Source organism: Kogia breviceps, chromosome 18, assembly GCF_026419965.1.
Source record: "Kogia breviceps isolate mKogBre1 chromosome 18, mKogBre1 haplotype 1, whole genome shotgun sequence".
Taxonomy (NCBI): domain Eukaryota; kingdom Metazoa; phylum Chordata; class Mammalia; order Artiodactyla; family Physeteridae; genus Kogia; species Kogia breviceps.
The window spans coordinates 15131481-15156947 of NC_081327.1; the positions used below are offsets into that span (position 1 = coordinate 15131481).

At 55.2% G+C, this 25467-nt stretch overlaps 2 protein-coding genes and 1 long non-coding RNA gene across 7 annotated transcripts; 1 reads left to right on the top strand and 2 right to left on the bottom strand.

The window, feature by feature from the left end:
• The first annotated feature begins 3071 nt into the window (after positions 1-3071).
• On the top strand, positions 3072-11205 carry LGI4 (leucine rich repeat LGI family member 4). 5 transcript variants are annotated; one of them, XM_059044376.2, is made up of 10 exons: positions 3082-3503; positions 3627-3686; positions 4129-4200; positions 4441-4512; positions 5870-5941; positions 6054-6125; positions 6359-6528; positions 8700-8864; positions 8947-9452; positions 10237-11205. In XM_059044376.2, the coding sequence occupies exons 1-10, from the start codon at positions 3436-3438 to the stop codon at positions 10549-10551; spliced, it is 1572 nt and encodes a 523-aa protein (XP_058900359.1). In that variant the 5' UTR covers positions 3082-3435; the 3' UTR covers positions 10552-11205. The 5 variants fall into 5 exon arrangements, with proteins under 5 accessions (XP_058900360.2, XP_058900358.2, XP_058900359.1 ...); XM_059044375.2 differs by having other exon boundaries at positions 3074-3686; XM_059044377.2 differs by lacking the exon at positions 4441-4512 and having other exon boundaries at positions 3072-3686.
• Positions 11206-12091: 886 nt separating this feature from the next.
• On the bottom strand, positions 12092-15494 carry FXYD3 (FXYD domain containing ion transport regulator 3). Its single transcript, XM_059044434.2, has 7 exons — positions 15043-15494; positions 13680-13712; positions 13549-13572; positions 12948-13022; positions 12832-12868; positions 12466-12503; positions 12092-12288 (listed from the first exon to the last, which is right to left on the bottom strand). Exons 1-7 carry the CDS (start codon positions 15080-15082, stop codon positions 12269-12271), a joined length of 267 nt encoding a protein of 88 aa, XP_058900417.1. The 5' UTR covers positions 15083-15494; the 3' UTR covers positions 12092-12268.
• Positions 15495-20898: 5404 nt separating this feature from the next.
• On the bottom strand, positions 20899-24759 carry LOC136793040 (uncharacterized). The gene is made up of 2 exons (XR_010837771.1): positions 24651-24759; positions 20899-21282 (listed from the first exon to the last, which is right to left on the bottom strand). It is a non-coding gene; the product is annotated as an uncharacterized lncRNA (long non-coding RNA).
• Between the last annotated feature and the right edge of the window lie 708 nt (positions 24760-25467).

Here is a 25467-nt window from a genome sequence, read left to right on the forward strand (position 1 = left end):
TGTTCACACACTTGGAGACACCACCAAATGTGCGCTGATGTGTTTAGCCCAGAACCTTCCCGTCCCTGAGCTCATGTGACCCCTAAAACACCCTGGAGGACAACAGACCTGGTGTCCTCATGGGCGGGCCAGGTTACTAGGCACTGGTGACAGAGAAAAGGGGGATCAGCTCTGGGCTCTGCCATTCCTAGTTGTGAGAGCTTGAGTGGCCCAAGAGACCTCCCTGTGCCTTCATTTCCCATCCTACAAAATGGAGAAATCACTAAGGTAATACATATCACCCTGGGCCAGGCTCAGAGGTCTCTGAACCTGACATTGTCTTTTTAAAAAATATTTATTTACTTATTTATTACTATTTATTTGGTTGCACTGGGTCTTAGTTGCAGCTCAAGAGCTCCTTAGTTGTGGCATGTGGGCTCCTTAGTTGTGGCATATGAACTCTTAGTTGTGGCATGCATGTGAGATCTAGTTCCCTGACCAAGGGTCGAATCTGGCCCCCCTGCATTGGGAGCTCGGAGTCTTAAGCACTGTACCACCAGGGAAGTCCCCCTGATATTGTCTTATTATTAACTCCATTTTAGATATCTGCAAACCAAGGTTTAGCAAAGTGGAGATAATTCTCCCAAGGTCCCTCTGGTGGTTAAGCACAGAAACTGCCCCCATCTGAAAGACACCTGGGCCCAGATACCACACTCTGCAGGGCACAGATCAGGAGCAGGTAGATGTGCTCACACCCAGGCACAGGTGGCCCTGACACACACACACACACACGCACGCACACACGCACACACGCATGCGCGCGCATGTGCACGTGGTCTCAGAGGACCCCGGCAGCTTCAAAAGTCTCCCTCATGAGCCTCTGGCCCTTGTGGCCCTATACCCCAGAGTCACCAGCAGTCCCTGGTTAATGATAACCCTAATATTTATGTAGCCCTGGGGAGGGGTGACAGAGGAGCAAGGGGGACCAGCAGGGAGGGGGGCACCTGGCTTGCTCTAGCCAGTGCTGGGCTCCCTCCCCTCACAGGGCCAGCTGCTCCAGAGTGGAGAGGCCCAGCCATTTTCGGGCTGGGTGATGGACCAATGACTTAACCTCTCTGTGGCTCAGTTTCTCCTTCTGTAAAATGGAGATGATAATACTATTCAACTCAGAGGGAGGTCAGCATGATTATCTGAAATGATCCATGGAAAATATTGAAAACAAAGCCTGGCACACAGTAAGTGATCAAAAAAAAAAAAAAAAAAGTAAGCCGTCACCATCATCATCCTTGTCATTCTTCTCACGGTAAACAGGAGGGAGAACACTGCTGACTGAACGCTCTGTGAGTACGGATTTAGGCCCATCTGTCTCCCCTCGGTGTCCCTGGCCCTAAGCTCTTTATCTATCTTTTTCAAAGACCCTGTAAAGAAGTTTATCATCCGTGCTTTATGGCTGAGGTAACAGAGACCTGAAGGGCCTTGCTCAAATCACAGAGATGTTCAGGTGCAGGATAAGCACTTGGGTCCAGAATCCACCCCAAGCTGTGGGGTGCCCACCCTGCTCTGAACACTCTCTATCCTCTAGGATAGAGGAGGAATTCTTTACACATCTGAGATGTGGGTGACATGATTGCCCCATTTGACAGATGGGCAAACTGAGGATCAGGGACCCAGATCTGAGTGACCCCACCTGGGGTCAGGGGAGGTCACTTTTAATACTTTTAAAAAATATTCAAGTTTCATAATTTATGCTTTACCAGTAAGACACACATCTCTCCTTTTCAGTAAAAGGTGTTAGTGGAACAGTCCTGAGTATGCCAATCTGAAGCTGACCCAACGCTGACTGGGCCTCATCTGCCCACAGCTTTGCCCGGTGTCCTCCAAAGCCCCGACTAGCCCACGTGCCAGGCCCACCCGGTGCCCTGCTTCGTGACCAGTTACCCCTAGCTGGTGCTGTTAGGTCCCTTGTCCTCCAAGTGTTCTGGGTGTGTGCAGCAGTGCCAAGAGAGGCTGTGTGTTCTCCTCATGCCTTAGTTTTCCCATCTGTAAAGTGGGGGTTAATAATACTACCCACCTCAAGGGGTTGTTGTGAGGACTGAGTAAATTCATGTCAAGACTGATGCATAGTAAGGGCTCAGTGAGTATTATTACTACTACTTCAGATTGGGTAATATCATTTATTTATTTTTCTTATTTAATGAACAGAATCTATCCAAACTGCTAAAAGCTTAGTCCAAATGAAAACAGCCAATATCCATGGGTTCTGATCTCCAAAGGAGAAATGCAAAATCATACTGGGAGGCTGTGCAGCCAGCTGCCTGGGCTTGAGTCCTGGCTCTGTCCCAGCTAGATAACCTAGATCTCAAATGACTTGACCCCTCTCTTCAGTATTTCCATCTGTAAAATAGCCATATGATAGTATCAGCCTCAGAGGGCTGTAGCGAGGTCAGCACGAGCTAAGAGATGAACTTGTAGGACACGGCGTGGTACAGAGTCAGTGCTGAAGAAAGGGGTGGCATCATTATCATCCTATTTCCCTTGGGTTGGCTCCCTACCCCTAAGTGAGTGGTGGGTACTCAAGGAGTTAATTTCGGGCAAGAGAGGTTGTGGGTTTGGGGCAGGGCGGCTGCCCTGCTGTGTGTCGCCACCAGAGGGAGCGGCTGGACTTGAGCTGGCCCCTCCAAGCCTGGGCACCAGTGTCCACCCAGCCCTACTGGAGCCAGGGGAGGGGGCTGGCTGGGAGTGGCCTTAGAGGTCTCTCCTCCCACCCCCCTCCTGTCTGCAGAGCCCCGCCCTGGTGGTACCCTCCTCACACTCCGTGAGTGGGGTGGAGTGGGGAATCTGGGGAGGGGGCTGGCCAGCAGGGGCCAGGGCAGCTCCAACGCTCCGTGGCCCCTCCCCTCCCATGGGGCCCTCTGGCCCCTTCCCAAGGGCTGCTCTTCCTATGGCCTCTGACGCCCTCCTCCTTCCTGCCCTGCTTTGCCTGGAGCATGCGGTGCCCAGCAAGTCCCTTTCCCAAACCTCCTGGGAGAAGAGACGTGGGAGGAGGGGAAGAAACTTCCAGGGAGCTGGAAAGGGGGTGGGGGGGTAGGGAGACAGAAATAAAGACACCAGACAGAGGGAGACACACACACACACACACACACACACACACACACACTCAGACACACACAGAAAGAGAGGCCAACAGACAGAGGAGACAGACAGAAAGAGCAAAAGAGAAACAGAGACAGAGAGACAATTCAGACAGAAATAGAGAGCCAGAGATAGAGAAGCAAACTAACTCCCGGAGTCAGAAGCATACAAAGCGAGAGAGACAGAAAGGCAGGGAAAGAGACGGAAACAGAAAGTTAGACGCCAAAGAGATACAGGAAGAAAAACAGACTGAGGAGAGACCAGAGAGAGGAGAGAGAAGCCAGGGCAGAGCATGCCAGCTGGAGGCATGGAGGGTCACCTGGCATGGGAGATGTAGTGGCCCGACCTGGGCCAAGCTGGGCGTGCAGAGGGAAGCCGGCGCCTGAGCGGAGGTCAGGGGGCATGGGCGGGGCAGGAACGCTGCTGCTGCTGCTGCTAGCTGGGGTGGGCGCAGGGGGGGCCTGGGGACCCCCAAAGGGGAAGTGTCCTCTGAGTTGCTCTTGCTCCAAAGACAGTGCCCTGTGTGAGGGCTCCCCGGACCTGCCCGAGAGCTTCTCCCCGACCCTGCTGTCGCTGTGAGTGTCTGGCCCTCTGGAGGCCTGAGGCTGGGGACGGGAGTCCCGGGACCCCAGGGCCTGGGGGGCAGGGTTCTGGCTCCCCAAGGACACAGGGACCCATCAGAATCTTGGGAGGGGGGCAGCAAAGGATGTTGGGAGGGCTGCAAGGGGGCTGCTGGGATTTGGAAAGGAGTGGGAGGGAAATTCCAAAGGGCAGGGTCAGCATCGGGGCCTGGGAGGAGGGAGAGCCGCGGGGTGGGCTGAGCACTGCCAGGATCCTTGCCAAGCGAGGAGGGCAGATGCCTGTCTCCCCTGGGATGTAGGGGAAATACACACACCCAGGGTCAGGTGGCATGCCAGGGTCCCCTCCGCCCCACCCCCGGACACAGGAGACAGCTCTGGGATAGGACTGGCACACTGGAGCAGTTTTCTCCTCGCCCACCATTGCCCACATCTCCAGCTCACTCGTTAGGACTGGAGTCACCCAGCTGAAGGCCAGCAGCTTCCTGAGGTTACCGTCACTGCACCTGCTGTGAGTGGGGCCCGGCTTAGCGACGACCACCTGAGGGAGGGGGGTGTCCGCGTGGGGGAGCGTGCACACCTACGTGTACGTGCGTGTCCGTGAAAGCATCCGTGTCACGCACATACTCACGTTGCATGCACATGTGTGTGTGACCGTGCCCACATGGGCTGGGGTTGGGAGGCAGCAAGGTTAACGTGTCAGGTAGGGAACGGCAACCCCAGAAAAATTTCTTTCTAACTTCCTTGCCAGCCTCTTCACATCCAACTCCTTCTCCGTGATCGAGGACGATGCATTTGCGGGCCTGTCCCACCTGCAGTACCTGTGAGTGAGGCCAGGAGATGGGGGCCCTGGAGAGGAAGGAGGAGCCCCTCTGTGTCTCCTAGAGTAGGGGAGATAGGGGCTTGTTGCCCTGGGGAGGAAGCGTCTGGACAAGGGACCGTCCTGGAGGGGGCAAGAGGCCTGGCCTCTTGAGTGGGTTTGGGGCTCCTGCTCAACTGCCCTCTCTGTTTCAAGATTCACAAAAGGCCTGGGTGACCCATGACTGTTTCTGGTCCTCCCTGGCTTTCGGGAGCCCAGGGAGGTTGCAGAGAGGCCAGAGATGAGGAAGTGTTTCAAATTAAGAGGAAACTACTCTGAGTTAGATGGTGATGGCGGTACTGATGGTAATGGTGGTGATGAGAGCATGACTATGGCAGCGTTAGTGCCGGTGCTGGTGGTGACGATCATGGTGCTGGCGGCGATCCTGTTGCAGCCGCTCGCAGGGACGTGGTGGCATTATTGAGGATGGTGGGGTGGGGGTGATTTTGACAAAAATGGTGGACCCAGCGGTGATGGTGCTATTGGTGGTATGGATGATGAAGTTTGAAGGGCCGGCGTTAGTGATAATTATCAGTATTCTGGGCATTGGTAATTATTGTATTGGTATTGGTGCTGGTGTTGGTGATGGTTTTGGGTAGGACGTCGGTGTTGGTGTAATGGCAGTGCTGTTGGTATGGGGTTTGGTGGTGATGGCGGAGACGTTCGTGTGTATGGAAACTGTGGCAGTAGTGGTGCTGATGGGTGATGATGTGAGTGCTGGTGGTAAAGGTGATGTTTCTGGTGTTGGCAGTGCTGGTGCTACTGCTGAAGCTTGTGATAATGGTGGCGATGGTTTGGGTATTGATCACAACGGCTGTGTTCTTGGTGATGCTTATCAGCGTTGCTGGTGTGGGTTTGGTAATGATGGTGTTGGTGTTGGTGTTGGTATCGATGGGAATGGGTGGTGATGGTATTGGTGACAGTGGTGACATGGTATATTGTTGGTGATGATGGCAGTTATTGGTACTGGGGTTGATGGCGATGGTAGAGGCACTGGGCATAATGGATGATGGTGGAGGTATGGGCGGTAATATTGGTGCTAGTGCTGGTGTTGGTGATCATGGTAGCAGTGGTGGTGATGGTGGTGGCAGTGTTCACGGTGAGGCTGGCAATGACCATAGGGTCAGGTTCTTGGGTCCTGAAACTGTAGGCTGGGACCTTGGTGAGGAGAGGTTCCTGGGAGGTTTTCCCTGGGATTATGCAAGCTGTTGGGGGAGAATTCGGCACATTCCAGTGGCTTCCATGGGGTGAGTTCCCCAAGCACTGTAGGGCCACAGCAGGGCACCAAGGGCCGCCCCCTGACCCCATCTTCCCTCCACAGCTTTATCGAAGACAATGAGATTGGCTCCATCTCTAAGAACGCTCTCAGAGGACTCCGCTCACTAACACACCTGTGCGTGCCTCCATCGCCCCAGCCCGCCCTGACAGGCACCCCGCACCCTTCACCCAGGCACACAGCGTATCCTGGGAGCTGCTGATGGTTTCTCCTTCTCTCCCTCCACCAGAAGCCTGGCCAATAACCATCTCGAGACCCTCCCCAGATTCCTGTTCCGAGGCCTGGAGACCCTGACTCACGTGTGAGGCTCAAGGGGGCTGGGAGGGTGGGGGGATTTGGGAATGCTTGGGTGGGGGAAGGGGACATCTGTGCCCACTCTTGGTTGGCACAAATGAGTATGACTGTGATGGTTCCTACATATTTTCCACCCCACTTGGGGGCCCTATCCTGAAATCTTGCCTGGGGAGGGGTGGTGAGCGTGGCCCCCAGGGAGTGGAATCCAGGTCGCAGCCCCTCCCTGGCCTCTTGCCCCAGGGACCTCCGCGGGAACCCGTTCCAGTGTGACTGCCGTGTCCTCTGGCTGCTGCAGTGGATGCCCACCGTGAACGCCAGCGTGGGGACTGGGGCCTGTGCCGGCCCCGCCGCCCTGGCCCACATGCAGCTCCACCACCTCGACCCCAAGACGTTCAAGTGCAGAGCCATAGGTGGGGGCTTTCCCGGTGGGGTGGAAGGGACAGCAGGTGTTCCTGGAAGAAGGTGGGAGATTGGGGAACAGCTGCCAGGGCTGAGGGGCTCACCTCCCTCCCTGCTCTGCCATTTCCTGGCTGTGAGTCTTCTGAGCAAGCAGCATCACCTCCCTGAGCCTCAGTTTTCTTATCTGTAAATAGGGGTAATAAACAGTGACATAGGGCTGCTGTGAGACTTCAGTGACGTACTTGGCTCAGGGCCTGGGAGGGGAGGCCCCCGTAAATGTTCATTCTCGTCGTTGTTGTTATTGATATAAAATCGACCGTTTACAAAATACTTCCTATGATCATTTTGCTTTTCCACAAATATATTTTGGTACCTTTATGGGTACTGGGCAAAGCAGAGAGCACGGCAGTGATGAAGCCAGTCCTGGGTCTTGCCCTCACAGAGCCCACAGCCAGAGGCAAGCAGAGAGGGACGGCCCAGAACGATCAGGGTTGGGACGCGGCAAGCACAGAGGGGTCAGAGCCGGGATGGAGGGAAGCCATGGAGCTACGGGAGCCAGAGCCAGAGCGGGGGCCAGGCACGGCCGGAGGGTCAGGAAGGAGCGGATATTTGAGTTCAAACCTGAAGACCATTACTAACATTATTATCATCAAAGCGTAAGACGTGGTTTTGGTCTTTGGGATTCACAGAACAAGGGAATTTAACTTAGTTCCTCTTCATTCCATCATTCAACAAACAGTCACTGAGGTCCACTCAGTGCCCGTCCCTGTGAGAGGCGATGGGCACACTGCCGTGAGCAAGGTAACCGTGGGCCTTGGCCTTGGCCTTGGCCTCACGGGGTCACAGTCCTGGGGGCGGGGACACAGACATTAAATAAAACATTGCACCAGTAAGTGTATGGTACACATTGTGATAAACACAGTGGGTGATGAGAGAGTTTAGGCGGTGGTCCTGCCTTACCTGGGGCATCGGAGAAGGCTTCTCTGAAGAGGCAGCTCTCGATGTGGATGTAGCTAAGTGGAGTACAGAGGAAGGGGTCAGCATGGGCAGTGACCCCCCAAGGCAGCACAGAGCTTGTCCTGAATGAGGATCAAAGGGAGGCACGTCTGGCTTGCACGAGTGAGGAAGGGAAGGACACAGATGAGGTGGAAGGTGCAGGGGCCTCACTGTGCAGGACTTTGAAAGCCACCGAGAACAGGGTGGCCTTTATCCAGAGGGCTGTGGGAAGCCATGGAGGGTTTTGAGCAGGGAGTGACATGATTTGATGGCCATTTTTAAAAGATCCCCTGTGGGTGGGTGTGCTTAGTGGTTTGGTTCATCGTTTCAACCCTGTTCCCTAGAAGCAGGGCCTGGCATGTAGAGTGAAGTATTGTAAACTGGAGTCCACCACCCGGCTCCACCGCCACCACAGTGGGCAATCTGGGTGCACCATTGCCAAAAATGCTAAGTTGCTGTAACAAGGAGGCTGTAAATACCATGAATTAAAGAAAACAGAAGGGTCTGAGGTGAGCAGTTCAGGTGGGTGAGGCAGCCCCTGGTCGGTATCCTGCTTTCCGCGGCTGACACCGAGCTGTGGCCCCGCCCACACGCCAGGTCACAAGGAGAAGGGGAAAGGGCCGCGTCCAGGATGAGCCGTCTTCCTACAAGCAAGGCGAGCCCTACAACCGTCACTCTGCTTCTGTTCCAACGGGAACTTGGTCCGGTCACGGCCACACCGGACCTCAGAGGCCGGGGGCCAGCGTAGGGGGAGTGCTGGGCTAACGTGGCCTCTGGCTGGGCAGCTGTGTGCCCAGCTGCTATCCTATCTCATGGGAGATGGGAAGGATGGACCTGGCTGGACAGCTGGCGGCCTGTGCCTCTCAGGCTCAGTTTCCTCATCTATAAAGTGGATATAATGACAGAACATAACCCATAGGGATCTTGGGAAATTAAATGAATGAATAAATATGCTACTTCTAAGCAACTATTTGATGATGCCACTCAGCTTAGAAAATAGAGTACCGCCATGTCGTTGTGAGTGAATACGTCCATAGGTAAAAGGATTCCGCTGTATGTCCCTACGAGGTCAACACCGTGGTGGTCCTCACCTCAGAGGTGTGCAAACCGGGGCTCAGGGATGAGGACCCGTGGGGTGCCCCTGGCTTGCCTGACTCTCTCCCCTCCCCACTGCACCCCCTCCCAGAGCTGTCCTGGTTCCAGACGGTCGGCGAGTCAGCGCTGGGCGTAGAGGCTTTCTCCTACCAAGGGGAGCCCCACGTCGTCCTGGCACAGCCCTTTGCCGGCCGCTGCCTGATCCTGACCTGGGACTACAGCCTGCAGCGCTTCCGGCAGGAGGAAGAGCTGTCTGGTAAGCCCACTCCCATCCTCCCGCCTGCCACGTAGCCTGCCCAGCTCATCTGACAGGTGCCCTGCTCCCCGACTCCCCACAGCGCCCTCCGTGGTGTCCTGCAAGCCGCTGGTGCTGGGCCGGCGCCTCTTTGTGCTGGCCGCCCGCCTGTGGGGAGGCTCGCAGCTGTGGGCCCGGCCCGGCCCCGACCTGCGCCTGGCCCCGCTGCAGGCCCTGGCTCCACGGCGGCTGCTGCGGCCCAATGATGCCGAGCTCCTGTGGCTGGACGGGCAGCCCTGCTTCGTGGTGGCCGACGCCTCCAAGGCGGGCAGCACCACGCTGCTGTGCCGGGACGGGCCCGGCTTCTACCCGCGCCAGAGCCTGCACGCCTGGCACCGGGACACGGATGCCGAGGCCCTCGAGCTGGACGGCCGGCCCCATCTGCTGCTAGCCTCCGCCTCGCAGCGGCCCGTGCTCTTCCACTGGTCGGGGGGCCGCTTCGAGAGGCGCACGGACATCCCCGAGGCCGAGGACGTCTATGCCACACGCCACTTCCAGGCCAGCGGAGATGTGTTCCTGTGCCTGACACGCTACATCGGGGACTCCATGGTGAGGCTGAGCCCAGTCCCGTGGCGCAGGCACAGGCCGGGCCTGACCTGCATCAGCACACTCCCACTCAGGGCCGGCCTTTCAGCACTGACCCCACCTGGTGCCCTGGCCTCTGAACTCTGACCCACCTGACGGGCTGAGCTTCCTAATGTGCCAATCTTTGAGCTCTGACCCCACCCCAACACTGACTCCAAGACTGTGATCCTTGAGGCCGGCTGACCCTAAACTACTCCCCATCCCCCAACACTGACACTGGCCCCGACACACCCCAGCACCTACATTTAATCACAGCCATCACACCCTGAAGCCCCAGGGCAGACGGCCCACCCCCTCCAGCACTCTCTCTCTGGAGTCAGGTACAGCCAGGGGGAGGGCTCTGAGCCTAAAAGGCACTGATCTGACGCAGGTGTTCACAGGGTGTCTGCATGGGGAGCAGCAGGGAGACCAGGAAGGAGCCCGTGTGATGGTCCAGGAGGTGGCTGGGCTGGAGTGCGGCCAGAATACATGAGAGACATAAATACCATCGTAGGTGAAACTGACAGATTCCAGGGCTCACTGATTCTATGTGGGGTGTGAGGCAGAGAGAAGGGCTCAGAATGACTCCAAGTCGGTGGTCTGAGCAGCTGGGTGGTGACATTTATGAAGATAAGAAAGCTGTGGGAGTTTGGGGACCTACAGGCCTCTGTTCCCAAGCTGTTCCAAGTCCTCCAAAGCCTAGAGGACCACTGACAGGCAGGCCTGGGCCTCTTGGACCCCAGCCCTAATGATCGGCCACCCTCCGCAGGTCATGCGCTGGGATGGTTCCATGTTTCGCCTGCTGCAGCAGCTTCCCTCTCGCGGCGCCCACGTCTTCCAGCCACTGCTCATCGCCAGGGACCAGCTGGCTATCCTGGGCAGCGACTTCGCCTTCAGCCAGGTCTTCCGCCTTGAGCCTGACAGGGGGCTCCTGGAACCACTGCAGGAGCTGGGGCCCCCAGCCTTGGTGGCCCCCCGTGCCTTTGCCCATATCACCATGGCCGGCAGACGCTTCCTCTTCGCTGCTTGCTTCAAGGGCCCCACACAGATCTACCAGCATCACGAGTTAGACCTCAGTGCCTGAGACTGGAAGGGACCCTGGACATGGCTGGCAGAGGGCTGGCATGGGGAGTTGTGGGCCTCTGGATGCCCCATTGCCTGGACTCCTGGCCCTACTCAGAGGTGACTGCTGGTCCTGTGAGATACTGACCACAGGCCAAGTTCAAGGCAAGAGCTGCTCGTCCAGTCTTAAGCAACACCTTGGCTGGGGGCAGATGACCCCTCCCCCTCCAAGGATGACTTGGGGGCTCAGGGTGGGGCACAGCCACACGGAGCCAGTACAGAAATTATGGGGGGGGTAATGTGCAGAGCTCCATGAGGTCTGGAAGCGCCCCCCTCAACCCACTCTCACCCCTCCTATTCCCTGTAAAAGTACTACGGAGAGGATAGCTTTCCTTTTCCTTCTAAACTCAATCCAGCCAATCGCTTTTAGTGCCCGCCTCCATGACGTCATCAGTAGCTGGGCAGTTTTCCCTGCCGGGCTTGCTAACTTCCTCTGTTGCTTGTGCGCATGCCTGCTGCCGAGGCGGAAGCCCAGCGTGTCTTCCCTGTTGCGCGTGCGCAGGGAATAGGCGGGAAATAGAGAATTGTTGCCGGGAGTCCGAGGTACCCGTCCTCGGTCGGTGAAAGGGGCGAGGACAGAAGGTGTTTGAGCTCAATAAACGCGCTGTGCACCCGCCTCACCGGTTGTTGTGGGGTCATTGGGAGAGGGTGTCTGCTGTGGCATGGTGGTGGGGTGAGGGAAGAGGATTGGTGTCCCAGGAACGGTATTATGGAGCGGGAGGAGGTGTCCCAGGGTACATTTTGGCTGCCCTTGTTGAGCTTTCACGAGGTTTCTAAGGAGTGTGTACTCATGATTATGGGGGGCCTTGTGGGATGTCCAAGGGATATAAGGGCATTATTAGGGGACAGGTCACCGGTTTATTGTTGGTCTTGTGTCTTATGTATTGTAGAAGATACTTCGGGGTGTTCTGAAGGATTTTAGGCATTTTTATGGCTCTTGGGGACATGTTGGAAGTCTTATTGGGTATTGGAGACTGTCTCAGGGGAGTTTAGAGCTTGTTGGAGGTTCTCACACCATGTGGCCATTATATATTATTAGGAGTATCATGGGGAATAATTTAAAGATCTTACAGGAACATTTGAGTGTTAGGAAGCGTCTTTTATAATCAAATGGGGTCTGAGGTGAGTCAGGGGGTCACCACTGTAATCATAAGCCATCTGGGTACTCCTGCTGTGACAGGATGATCCCATGTCCTAGTTTTTCTGGGATGTTCCCACTGTCCGCCGGAGCGTCCCAGCATTCTATCTGTCTAGAGCTCTCTTTCACTCTCAGAATGTCCCCCATGTGGCTACTAGAGCATTTTTAATGGCAGATGTGGTTCCCATGGCCACGGAGGCAGAGGTCAGGCCCCATGCCGTCCACCAGGTCATGAGGAAGCAGACCTGTGGGCTTGTCCCAGTGCAGAGATTCAGCTGCCAGCTTCCATGTTGGCCCCCATGCACATCCACCTTCTCCTGGCCCCCCAAAACCCCAACGCGCGCATAGGGAGTTTTGAGGCTGCTTAGGCATGAGGCAAGATCATTTTAGAGTGAAAATTGAACCAAGACCCCCTCCAGTGAGAGATGAGATGGAGCTCTGGCCAGGTGGTATGATAATTCCATCCTGGAGTTTAGGCTCTTGTGCAGAGCCAGGACTTGGGGAAAGAGTGGGCCTCGGTGCTCTTTCAGCTGATCCATCCTCAACAGTTATGGGCAGAGCCTGGGAGAGGTGACAGGGTCAGCTTGTGAGAGTGGAGCAGGTTATTTCTCCCCAGGGTGCATACACACACACACACACACACACACACACACACACACACACACACACACACACACACACACACACACACCCCTCATACCCTGTGTCCCAGTCAGCCCCATTCTGTCCCTGTCTTACCTGAAGTGATGAGAGGTGGGGCATCCGCTGGATGGTGGCTAGGGAAAGAAAAGTGATGAGATCTCTGTTCACCCCCGTTTATCCTCTCCCTCAAGGCTAGAGGCTTCTCAGCTTGGCCCAACATAGCTTCCTAGCTATTTTCCCACAAAGTTGTACCATCCCAGGGACCAAAGCATTTCATGATTGGAGGCCCTCTGAGGATTCATGGCTCTGAAGAATAAACCTGGAAAATCTCAGTAACAGGAATTCTTCAGGGCAAGACCCAGACACCCGGCCTTTTTTTTTTTTTTTGCAAGATTTAGCTCTTTACCCCTGAAAGGTGTCTGTCCAGTATGAGGCAGGCACACTGCCTGGAACCCATCTTACCAGGGCTTCCGGCTGAACTTGCATTTGCATTTCCCACCTGTTAGGAGAGAGGGGAGTGTCAGGGGAGGACACCCACCGCCCTGCGCTGCCCGCTCCCCGCCAGCTACTCCACTCACTCATGAGGACGACGATGCCAATGGCACACAGAACCGCTGCGAAGATGAGCCCGCCGATGCGGAGGCTGAACCAGTCTAGGAGAAACCCAGAGGGGGCTCTCGGTGCCAGCCCGTGCCCTCCTCATCCAAGCCCCCAACCTCTTGACGATATGCATTAGGCACCCCTGATGTGGGATACGGCAGTAGAAGGAATAGACAGCCCTCCAGCCCCCGCGCTTACTTTGCAGTCTCTACACAGCAAGCGACGGAGATCTAACGCGGGTTTAGGTAGAGACAAGTAAGCAGGGCCAGGGGACGGAGAGTCAGAAGACAGCTCTTTTAGGGAGAGTGGCCAGGGAAGACCCGGCTGAAGGGGCATATTTGAGCGGAGGAGGGGAAGGAGGGAGCATATGGGGTGACGTGGAAGAAAACATGGGGGTGGTTGTAAGGACCAGGCTGGCATGCCTTGTTCCCTTAATCCCCTGTGTTCACTGTTCAATGCCCCAATCCTCGCCCCTGGGTCACCCCCATCAGACCCTCACCCAACCCTGTGTGGGACCGTTGGCACGAAATCGGTCTGAGGGGTGAGTGGGGCTGCAAAGGGAGGGGCACAGGCTCTCACCATAGTAGAAAGGACTGTTTTTATCTGCAAGGAAAGAAAAATAGGACATGAATCCAGGATAAGTGTGGGGATGCAGGGGTCCTGGGGGAGACTTTGGGGGCGGGACTGGTGGAAGGGTCGGTCTGACTCACCTTCCGGGTCGTTGGCATCCAAGGCAGGCAGGCCTGGCGGGGAGAAGCGGGGTAGGAGAGAGATGGGGGTGCTGGCCTCGGCAAAGCTGGGGACAGGGCCGTTGGAGCTCCAGGCCTCAACGTAGGGTCCCCTGATGGACAGTTCCCCACCTCCCACCGGCACAGGGGTCCAACCCCAAACTAGCTCCTCTGCACGTTCCACCTCGGAAATGAGGGTTTTCCCCCAACTCAGCCCCACACCTGAAATAGGTTTTCCCCTGGGTGGCTTTGGGCCACCTAGCCAGCCTTTGGCCTGATGTTTCCGGACACCTGGCTAATCCACACCCCCTGCAGAAACGAGCGATGGTCCTGTCAAGATGACAGGTGGCTTCAGCTCCCAGGCATTCGCAGCCCTCATCTCCTGGTTCTGCCACGTCCACATCCCACCCATCCCTCACCATTCCCCTTAAAGTGACTTACTAGTTATAAACTTAATATGCTTTATTTAAAAATGCAACTTTAGGGCTTCTCTGGCGCAGTGGTTGAGAATCCGCCTGCCGATGCAGGAGACACGGGTTCGTGCCCTGGTCCGGGAAGATCCCACATGCCGCGGAGCAACTAAGCCCGTGAGCCATGGCCGCTAGGCCTGCGCGTCCGGAGCCTGTGCTCCGCAACGGGAGAGGCCACAACAGTGAGAGGCCCGCATACCGCAAAAAAAAAAAAAATGCAACTTTACATCGTTACCCTGAATGGAAAGGCAGTCTTGCCCAATGTAACGGATAAAAACAGATACAATGAAAGCAAAGGACTACCATTGAATTCTGGCTAGAAGCAGTGGGCTGCCTTAGCTCTGGGCCTAAGCTCTGTTCTTTCTTCGTTAAAGGGAGGTTCATATTTTTAAATTATATTTAAAGCACAAACACATGGTGCTTACTCTGTCCCAGGCACTCTCCTAAGTGCTTTGTAAATAGTAACTCCTTTAATCCTCGTAGTGACTCTAGAAGTAGGTGCTACTATTGTCCAGATGGGGAAACTGAGGCACAGGGGGCTTTGGTAACTTGCCACATAACCTTGAAACTCTTACCTCTCGTAAGCAAGTGTTAAGAAGTGTTAAAGACACAGTAGCCCAGGGCTGATCCTTCTTGATATCACCAAGGAGACATCAAGACCCTGCATGACGAGCTGTGTGAACCTCTGCTGTAAGAGGTCCTCCTTTATGTGCTCCTTGAAATCACCAGTGTGACCCTTCCCGCCTTCCAGGAGATGCTGTCCTGAGACTCACCACCCCACAGGGGAGGCAGAAAGCACGAGAGAGCCACAGGCAAGTGTGGTCACCACCCAGCTGAGGGGGTCAGGGGAAAGGCAGTCCAGGAACGGCACTCACCTGCCAGGAGGACGAGCAGGCTCAGGGCCACCTCTTGCATGTCGGAGAGCTGGCCTGGAGGGATCTAGGGGGGAGGTCCAGCTTTAGCAGGGCCACCGGGATGCCTCTGGTTCCCAATCCCCTGCTACTGTGCTCCTTATCCAGGGTACACAGCTCGCCCCAGGGCAGAAAGCCTGGCCTTGAAACTCGCTGGGCTGAGAGATAAGAAGGAGCCGGAAAGTGCAGTGGGGGCTGGGTGAGAACGAAGACCTGAAGGGGGAGCAGCAATAATAACTCACTGGACGTGGACTTGAGGCTTTAAGTGAACTGCCCTGGCAACCAAATGAGGAAGGTGCCTCCGCTGTTATCCCCATCTTACAGATGTGGAAACTGAGGCTCCAGAGGTGAAAGTGGGTGCTCAAGGTCACCTTGCCAGGAAGCGGGATTGAAACCAGACCTGGCTCTGCGGAGGCTGTTCCTAACTCAGGACTCTCTCAGGGCCTTGGGGTGTTGTGGGAAATGGGGTGTTGGGAGCCAGGTGGCAGGAGGCCCGGTTCCTGGGAGTGTCTCCCATACACAGCTCGGAGCCTGCCCGCCCTGCCCAGACTTCACAGAACTTGGGCTGGGCCAGGGCTGGGGACTGAGCTGGCTCCTCTTGTTGCTCTGGGCAGGATGTGGGGAGGAGAGAACTCAGAGAGGATAGGGGGAGGGGGGGAGGGGGAGGGGGGAGGGGGAGGGCAGCCCCAGCCTCATCTTCTGTCCCACCCTCCTCGCACCCCACCCCAGCCCATCCCACCCCAGTCCTTGGTCCTGCCTCTACCCCTACCAAGCTCCTCTGGCAGCAAACACTTCCTCTTTCCCCAGGAAGGCCTGCCCAGCACAAAGAACACTCCGCCACCCCCTTCTTGGTCCAGTATCAGCCCCCCTGTCCCCTCCCCCGCCCCTGCCCCACTGCCACAGCATACATTGTCCCAATCTTGATAGCAAGAGCTAACACTCAGATCCACCCTGTGCTGGGCACCGCCAAATGACCTTGCTGGGTTTTCACTCATGTAATCCCCCAAGAATCCTGGAGGCCATTGGTTATAGGCCCCATTTCACAGACGGCAAAACACATACCGTCCCTAAGCCTGGTAAAAAGCCCATTGACATTCCCTGCTCTGTCTCCTGTCCACAGCTGGAGAGCACGTCCCGTCTCTCTCTCTCTGGCCTCTGTGTAACCCCCTCCCTGAATTTCTTTCCTGAGAAACTTCTTAGCTTCCCAGTTCATCCCATACACCAGACTCACAGTTTTAATTTGAGCATTCATTTCTTTGAGCATTCAGGCAGGAAAAGGGCCTGTAGCTTTGGGGAACATTACTAAGGCATTTAAGACCGTCCCCCCAAATTTGGGGCAGTGCGGGGAGAGCTGGAGTGTGTACGCGGGCAGGACAGCCTAGTGGTTGCCGGCACAGGTCTGCAGAAGGACCACCTGTAGTCTAAAGCGAACACCTGAGGCTTTGTCACCCCACGATCACACTAATACTAGTAATAAGAGCAGGTGCTGATTGAATGTTTACCCCACATCAGGCACTGTGCTCAGCTTTTTGCGCTTGTTCACACATGTAATCTTCGCAGCTTGATGAACTTGGCACTATGATTAGCTCACATTGCTGTCACAACCCTGTCACCCCTGCGAATTCAGCCTAATGCTCTATACTGTCACCCGGGACTCAGGGTCTCAGCGCTTAAGCCTCTTTCCATGGGAGCCTCCAAGCCTCCCTGGCCGGTGAGGGCTCCGTACCCCCCTGTACACCACCCCCCCCAGGCATCTCCCAGCATCCCCAGCACAAGGGGCACTGATGGGTGGTCTCAGCCGTACCCCAGCCCCTGCACGACATTTCCACCCTACTGTCCCATGGTGTGGGCTGCTGGGAGCTGGCATCCGGGCATCTGCCCTCTCCCGCCCTGTTCAGGCTGTTATTGGAAGAGGCCCCCGGGCAGCTCCAGAACTGACTGCAGTGGGTGTGAAGCCTTGGAGAGAAAGGCAGCCTGCAGACGGAGGCTGCGCCCACCCCTCTCTGCTCTTTCCTGGCCCCAGAGACCCCAGTGCTGGTGTGAGGACTTTCCGCCGTCCACCCCCTACTATGGCTCTATTTCTCCATGTTGGTGGCCAGGCCCCTCAGGCCTGAGCAAAATGACTCCCTTGTGTCCCTGAAGTCTCCGCACCACCTCCCCATTTTACAGCTTCCTCAGGAAGCCGCCAGCCCCTTCCCCTAGAGGTCTCCAGGACCCACATATTCCCAATATGCGGCCACCCTGAGTCCACCTCGTCATCCACCCATCCAACCAGTCCCATCCTCCCGATCCAGATACTTCTGTTCTACTCAGAAACCCCGATGTACCCAGACCCACCAGTCTAACAGACACCCCAATCCCATCTGTGGGCCTTACCCTCACCCCAGCCAGCTCACCCAGCCTCCTGTGCAGAGAATGATGGGGAGGGGGGGCTTTCTCTAATCTGCTCCCCCAGCAAAGGACCTTGAAGGGGGGAAGGTTCTAGGGGTCTTTAGCAGAGAGCAGTGGAGGGAGGGGGCCCCAGCCTCTCACCTGCGTGCTCCACGGGCTGCGCGGAGGTTCAGGTTCCGGGACACAGCAGGGCTGCTTAGCCTGAGTCCTGCCTTTATCCGCAGCCTCCACGCCCTAAGCAAACCTGGGCAGGTAGAGAACTAGTCTGACACCCTAAAGCTCAGGGGCTCTCTCACCTCACACCTGCTCTTAAAGAGACAGTTCCAGCCCCCAACCACTAGTGGCAGGGAGCTCCCTGGGGTCTCCAGGGTCACAGCAGCCTTAGGCGAGGCAGAAGGAGAATACGATGAGGGCTGGAGGTGGCTTTCTCCAGTCACCTGCCCCTCAGAAAAGGACTGGAAGGAGGAGGGGTTCAGGTCTTTAACGGCAGAGCTTCTGCCTGGCGGGGCAGTGGGGGGAAGGCCATGCTTTGGTTGTAATAACCTAATCTCTTTTACTTAGATTGTGTGTTGTCCTTGAGGGGGGATGGGTGGCCATCGCGGGATACCTAAAGTCCTCCTCCGGGCCACTTGTTGCTGTTGACACAGTTTGAGGTTCAGCAGAAGATGCTGATAGGACCAAGGTCATGAGGTGGGGACGGGATGCACGGGGGGTGGGGGGGTAAGAGGGGCTGAGCTGTTGGGCCGTAGACCATGACCTCTCCCCCATCGCGCCCATCATGGCCTGGGGAGACTGGGACCTGGTTCTCAGCACCAGGCAGAACTTCCCAGCCTGGGTTCTTCCCAAGGGTGCTGGGAGCCAGATGTCTCCACAGTGGGTGTTGGGACGGGGGCTGCCTCTCACCCCGGATAAGGCCATTGCACTGTGCAAGGCTCCCTTCCCCTCCTTCCTCCCTCTCCTGCTCCTCCTCCTTATGGCATTCCTTCCAGCTGGGGTCTGTGCAGGCCCCCACTTGTTCCCCGTTGGGGTGCCCCCTCCCCCCAATTCCGCCTTTTTAGACAGAGGGACTTTTGTCTGGGGGCTGGATGGAGAACAAGGCGCCTTTGAGTGGCTGGCGGAGGATTGGGGTCACAGGGAGGGGCAGGGCCTTCCTAGGGTGGCTCTGCACTGGCCACCAGCTGGACTCCAGGCGACCCCCAACACCATTGCGGGGGTGGGGAGGAGGGTGCAGGAGCCAGGCCAGAGAGGGAGTACCATGGGGAGTGTGGAGTGCAGGACAAGGAGAGGGGGTTTTAAGGTCAAGGCTCTGCTGGGGGCAGGGAGAAAGGACCCCTCCCCACTTCTCAGCAGGGAGGGGGAAGGGTGGGGCAAGGAACGCCCGCCCAGCTACATGCTTTCTTTATGTGGGTCCCTTGGGCAATGTCTCAATCCCAGGCCCTGGACTAGGACAGGGTCTCCCTACAAGTCCCACCAAGGAGGGGCCAGTCCCTGCAAAGAGTGGGGCTCAGTCAGGGTGGGGCTCCGTCGAAGCAGGAGGTTCAGAGGGAGATAGAAACAGAGAAGGGGAGGCCTGGTAGGGGAGGATCCCAGTCCAGCTAAGGGGGTCTTTGTGTCCAGTCAGATAACATCTCTTGCCCAGACATTTCAAGATTGCAATGTTCCTTTTAGGACACTTCTGGTGGTCTTGGGGGGTGGGGTGATGTCTCCCTCTGCTGGGAAGTCCAGGAACTGCATGCGTCCGAGACAGATGGCTAGGAGGGATGCTCCATCCTTCACCTGTGCCGGAGTCTGCACACTCAGATGCCAAGAGGACGAGGCAAGAATCATGAATGAGTGAAGCAGGACAGGCATGAGACTCTAAGGTACGGTGGCAGCTGGGCAAACAGAACTATTGTCCTGTCTAAAGGGCAGCCACCGGGACTTCCCTGGTGGCGCAGTGGTTAAGAATCCGCCTGCCAATGCAGGCGACACGGGTTCGAGCCCTGGTCCAGGAAGCTCTCACATGCCGCCGAGCAACTAAGCCCATACGCCACAACTACTGAGCCTCAGCTCTAGAGCCCGCGAGCTGCAACTACTGAGCCCGCATGCCACAACTACTGAAGCCTGTGCACCTAGAGCCCGTGCTCTGCAACAAGAGAAGCCACCACAATGAGAAGCCCACGCACCGCAATGAAGAGTCGCCCCCACTTACCGCAACTAAAGAAAACCCTCGCGCAGCAACGAAGACCCAATGCAGCCAAAAATAAAAATAAAATAAAATAAATTTAAATGAAAAAAGGGCAGCCACCACAAACACTGGCTCAAGCTCATGTGGACGGATACAGAAGTACCTCCCAGACATCTTGCTATGGGAAAAAAAGCAAGATGTAGAGACACATGCTACCATTTGTAAGGGGAAAAATAATATATATTCATATACTTATAAATGAACGAAATATCTTTGGAGATTGGCACCCATGGCTGCTTCTGAAGAGGAAGACCGAGAGGCTGGGAGATGGCTGGGAAGGGAGACTCACTTAAGCTCATGCACCTTCTTCTACCTTCTGAATTTTAAATCCTGCAAGCGTACTACTTTGAAAAAAAAGTTTAATTAAAAGAATTTCAAGGATAACCTCTACACAGTTCTAGTCAATTGCTTCTATACATTCCAAAGCTGTCAGAAACCTGAACCTTTATGTAGAGTTCCCAATAGTAAAAGTTGGCTCAGGGAATACCCTGGCGGTCCAGTGGTTAGGACTCGGCACTTTTACTGCTGTGGCCGAGGTTCAATACCTGGTTGGGAACTAAGATCCCATAAGCCGCATGGTGAGGCCAAAAAACCAAAAAAAGGCTCAGATTTTTAAAAAAATTATGAGGGTCAAAGGAAACAAATCTAAGGACTGGTTTCAGCCTTGGGGGGGAACCACCAATTAGAGGCTTCTGCCAACTTCATTCCCTGAAGTTTTAATCACGTGGTCGTGCATTTGGATGTTTCTAAGCCTATACCTAACCCAGGGTGGAACAGAGTGTGCCCCATCCAAGTGAGAAGAAGCACAGGCTTCTCATTGCGGTGGCTTCGCTTGTTGCGGAGCACGGGCTCTAGGCACGCGGGCTTCAGTAGTTGTGGCTCACGGGCTCAGTAGTTGTGGCTTGCGGACTCTAGAACACAGCCTCAGTAGTTGTGGCATACCGCCTTAGTTGCTCCGCAGCATGTGGGATCTTCCCGGACCAGGGCTCGAACCCGTGTTCCCTGCATTGGCTGGCGGATTCTTAATCACTGCACCGCCAGGGAAGCCCGAAATCATCTGCTGCAGCAGAGATTAGCTGTGATTTCTCAGTAGCCTGGGAATTCTTGCGAAATGAGAAAAACCAAACCTACAGATAATTTCCGAACATCACAAAGTTTTCAGGAGTGCCAAATTTTTCAAGTACAAAATCAAGGCTGTGGGGTGTTTTGTAGTCACCAATTCAAGGTTTTATTAATAGGGGTTTTGCCATTTGCTTTTGCTAGTGAGGGCTCAGTCATTTTACTGCTCCTCTCTTCAGGCTGTATTTCTTCAGGATCCTGGCAAATTCATAAGCCCTAAATGGGCCAGCCTGGGGTGTGGGAACTGGAAGCACCCCGACCCATGAGAGGGGTCCTGGTGGGGCTGGGGCCTCACCTTCCCAGGTAGAGGCTGAGAGGCTGGGCTGGGGGGCTGGGGAGATGTGCTCACAGTGACGCTCCAAGCTCCTGCTTCCTGGGCAAGACGGGGACAGAGATACCCATGGGCAGACAAATGAGGCCTCCTGCGGCTCTGTGGGGCTGCTCCCTGTGGCCTCAGAATTCAGCACCTGTGGGAAAAAAGAGGGAGCTGGCAGGTCCTGTCTTGACACTTTGGGGGTGTGGCTATGGGCATGTCGCTGTCTGCCTGGCTTCCAGGCGCCACATGAGGTGCCAGGCAAGGTGACTTAAGGTTAACAGGCCCCTTGAGATCTGCACTCTGTGAGGCTCAGTGTCATCAGCCACCAAGAGAAGTTGGAGAGGTTGATTTTTATGATGAAATCTCCTGATTTTTAAATGTTGGTAACTGACTTTGAATTTCCCTAACACTTTGTGGACCCGATGAAATGTGTCCAAGCTTGGATCTGGCCCTATGGCCACCTGTGTGAGTCTCCATCTTAGGGACTAGGAAAGCTCAGGGTGGGGCCGGGGGGAGGTTCAGCTACCACCATCCCCCGCCCCCCCGCCCCCCCACCCCGCTACCCCTCCTCCCCTCCAGGCATGTTTCTGCCTCAGGGCCTTTGCAACAGCTGTTCCCTCTGTCTGGGATTCTTCTCCCACATGTCAGTACGTAAGGGCTCATTCCCTTACCTTCTTCAAGTCCTGGCTGAAGACGTGGCCTTCCCTGATCACCCTATTTAAAATCGCATTCACCCTCTCCCTTTCTATTCCCTTCTGACGTATCTATCTTCAAAGCATATTCCAGGAAACTCCTCTTTGCTTTTTTGATTATCCGCCTCCCCTTCTGGCATGTCAGGTCCTCCCCCAAATTTTCATCTGAATTATATATAGAACAACACCTGGCAGTAATGGTGCTCGTGAACTATTTCTTAAATAATAAGAGAAAGGAGCTCTTATGTCCCCGCTCACCATCACAGAGGCCTTGACGGATTGAGGCGGGGGTGGGGAGAGCAGAGCTGCTAATGGGGGCAGGTGGGCAAGGGGGACCACATTTGCTGACAGTCTTGGACCAGTTTCCTCATCACTGGGGATGGGGGCTTGGGCTGATGGCTAGGAGTCCTGAGTGTGAGTTGGAATTATAGGGAAGCAGGAGAGGGGATTGGGGGGTCTGAGAGCTCCTCCTCCCAGCCTGTCTCAGTCCCTGAGACCAGGATATCAAACTGGCGGCCCCTGGGCCAACCCAACGATTGTACATGTTTGCTTGAGATCAAAGAGTGTTGTAAAAATTCACAGTTGCCAACATTTAAGCTCGGGATATTTCAACATAACAAGCTGCACGTTCAGCTTCTCGTGGAAGATCTGGCCTAACTGGGCCACATTCCCCCTTGGCACTAGTTGTTGGAGGGGCAGGTCTGTCTCCCCGGGGTGACCCAGGCCCCATCTTCCCCTGATAGGAAGCTTCAAGGGATGGAGAGGGAGATCCACAGTTGCTCTGGCCCCAGGCCTGCTCCTGTCACCTCTCATCCGAGACCCACCCTTTGCCTATGTGGCCACCATTACAGCACGGACCCTGGACACCCACATCCCGAGGGACTCATCCTTGAGGGGTGCACCATGGCGCGGTTCAGACAGGAATTATCGGCAGGACTGTCATCCGAGTCTGCCTGAGGTCAGGGGAAAAGGCACGATTACAGAAAAACCTGGTGATATTTTGAGACTCCCTCCCGAAAAGTCTTTGGCAACTAGCATCAGAAAAGACCAAGCCTTGTAAACTGCCTGCACTCAGGAGGGGCAGGAGAACACTTCTGAGATGCAAGAACTCAGAAAATATTACGAATATAGGTAGAGACATAGAGAGGTAGCAAATGAGGCAAACTATTAAGAACTGGTGAATCTCCGTGAAGGGTATTTAGTTTCATTGTACTGTTTAGGTAACTTTTCTGTAGTTTAAAAAAAAAAATCAAAATAAAAGTTGGGGAGAGGGCTTCCCTGGTGGCGCAGTGGTTGAGAGTCCGCCTGCCGATGCAGGGGACACGGGTTCGTGCCCCGGTCCGGGAAGATCCCACACGCCGCGGAGCGGCTGGGCCCGTGAGCCATGGCCGCTGAGCCTGCGCGTCCGGAGCCTGCGCTCCGCAATGGGAGAGGCCACAACAGTGAGAGGCCCGCGTACCACAAAAAAAAAAAAAAAAAAAAGTTGGGGAGAATCAATAAAATTTTTTAATGAACATTTACACAAAAATAATAAAACACAAGATCAAAAACAACAGAGGAAAAATAAATTCAGAATTGGGTAACCTAAATGTTAAATAAACAGAATTTAATTGAACTTTGGATATCATGTATTTATGTATATACTATACAATAATTAAATATTATTTATAAATAAATATATACATCCATTTTTTCCCTTTTAGATAAAAGCCTGTGTTCTTGCCCCCCCCCCCCACACACACACACAGTCTTCCTTTTCCTTCTCTCAGATCAGTCCCTGACCCCTTGGTACCCGCTCTGTCCCTCCCGCTAGCCGTGGGTGCCTTACCCACTCCTGGCTGCCCGGCCCTGGCCTGGTGGGGGGACCCTGAGGCTCTGAGGCTGATGCTAGGGGCTGGCAGGCTCCTGCTTGGCTGCAGAGGCATGGAGATGAGTCTGCAGTTCTAAGAGCTTGGCTGGCAGCCACTGCCATGCACAGGCACTGACCAGGCAGCCCTCTGGCAGCCAGGGCCCCTGACATCTCAGTCTTCTCATCTCCCTTCCCCCTGCACCTTGGCATCCAAGAAGGCAGTGCTGAGAGCCAACTGCACACCCCTGTACATCCCTGAGTCATTACCTGCTATGGCTAACGCCTCTCTCTATTGTCCGCTAACAATCCTGCAGCGTGTCGGGCTGTGGGACTTACCACTTGCTAGGCAGGCATTGTTCTCCCAGTGGAGGAAACTGGCACAGAGGAGCTCAGTCACCTCCCCACAAGACACACAGTTACTTAAGGGTCAAAGTTGGGATTCCAAGGCAGGTTGTCTGGCTCCACACCCTGTGAGTGTGTAGAACCGAGGACCCTGCATAATTTTGTGGGTCCCAAGAACAGACAGTAGGTCAGAAGAGGGAATGAGACACCAGAGAATATTGCCAGAACCAACCACTCCTCCCCTGCCGCTGTCCCCACTCCGGCCCAGCCTCCATCCTCTCCTTCCTGGACCATCACACAGCCTCCTCCCTGGTCTCCCTGCTCCCATCCCACCCCTGCAGTCTGCTCCCCACACACAGCCAGAGGGAGCCTGTGAACCCCTGACTCAGATCAGGGCCCTCCTCCGGCTGCATCTCACTCCTGGTAAAAGCCAATGTCCTCACGATGACCCGCAACCTGTAAGTCACTCCCCTACCTGGTCCCCCATCACTTGTCCTTCCCATCAACCCCTCACTCACTCACTTACTCAGCTGTAGACACACTGCCCTCCCTGCTGTTCCTCCAACCCACTAGGTGCCTTTCCAGCCCCAGGACCTTTGCACTTGCCGTTCCCTCTACCGAGCTCACTCTTCTCACCGATGTCACATGGGTCCCTCCCTCATCTTCTTTTTTCAGGGCTTTGCTCAAATACCACCTTCTTGATGAGGCTTTCCTTGGCTACTTGATTTAAAACCATATCTTCAGGTGCTTCCTTGGTGGTGCAGTGGTTGGGAATCCGCCTGCCAATGCAGGGGACACGGGTTCAAGCCCTGGTCTGGGAGGATCCCACGTGCTGCAGAGCGACTAAGCCCGTGCGCCACAACTACTGAGCCTGCGCGTCTGGAGCCCACGCTCTGCAACAGGAGAGGCCACCGCAGTGAGAAGCCTGCACACCGCAACCGGGGGTGGCCCCCGCTCGCCGCAACTAGAGTGAAGCCTGCGTGCAGCAGCAAAGACCCAATGCAGCTAAGAATAAAATAAAGTAAATTTTAAAAAAACAAAAAACCAAAAAAACCACATCTTCAGTCTGGAAACCACCTCGCCCCACCCTGTTCTCTATTTTTTTCTATAGCGCTAGCATAGATCACCTCCTGACATGCTGTGTAATTATATGCTTATTGGTTATATTTATTCACAGTCCTCTGTGTCCCCAGCACAAAGTCTGGCACATAGTAGGTGCTCAGGAAATATGTGTTGTGTGAATGAATGAAAACCATTCTTGAGAGTTACTATGTCCCAGGCCCCATAACAGAAGAATCAGTTACCCCCCTCCCCTTTCCTTAAGTGGATCACACTTTGGGGGCACCCAAACCCACAAGTGGAGAGGGAAGGATCTCAGAGGCAGAAAACCTAGGTTCAAATCCCAGCTCCACCTCTTTCTCACTGTGTGACCTTGGGCTAGCAAGCCTTCTTC

Excerpts from the sequence above, each read along its gene's own strand:
- LGI4 (XM_059044375.2), top strand. The coding sequence starts at position 3,436 with ATGGGAGATGTAGTGGCCCGACCTGGGCCAAGCTGGGCGTGCAGAGGG. Across the intron at positions 3,687-4,128 it reads TCCCCGACCCTGCTGTCGCT|CTCACTCGTTAGGACTGGAG; the intron begins GTGAGTGTCTGG and ends CCACATCTCCAG. Across the intron at positions 9,453-10,236 it reads GCTACATCGGGGACTCCATG|GTCATGCGCTGGGATGGTTC; the intron begins GTGAGGCTGAGC and ends CACCCTCCGCAG.
- FXYD3 (XM_059044434.2), bottom strand. The coding sequence starts at position 15,082 with ATGCAAGAGGTGGCCCTGAGCCTGCTCGTCCTCCTGGCAG. Across the intron at positions 13,573-13,679 it reads GGATGCCAACGACCCGGAAG|ATAAAAACAGTCCTTTCTAC; the intron begins GTGAGTCAGACC and ends CTTTCCTTGCAG. Across the intron at positions 12,869-12,947 it reads TGGCATCGTCGTCCTCATGA|GTGGGAAATGCAAATGCAAG; the intron begins GTGAGTGGAGTA and ends CTCTCCTAACAG.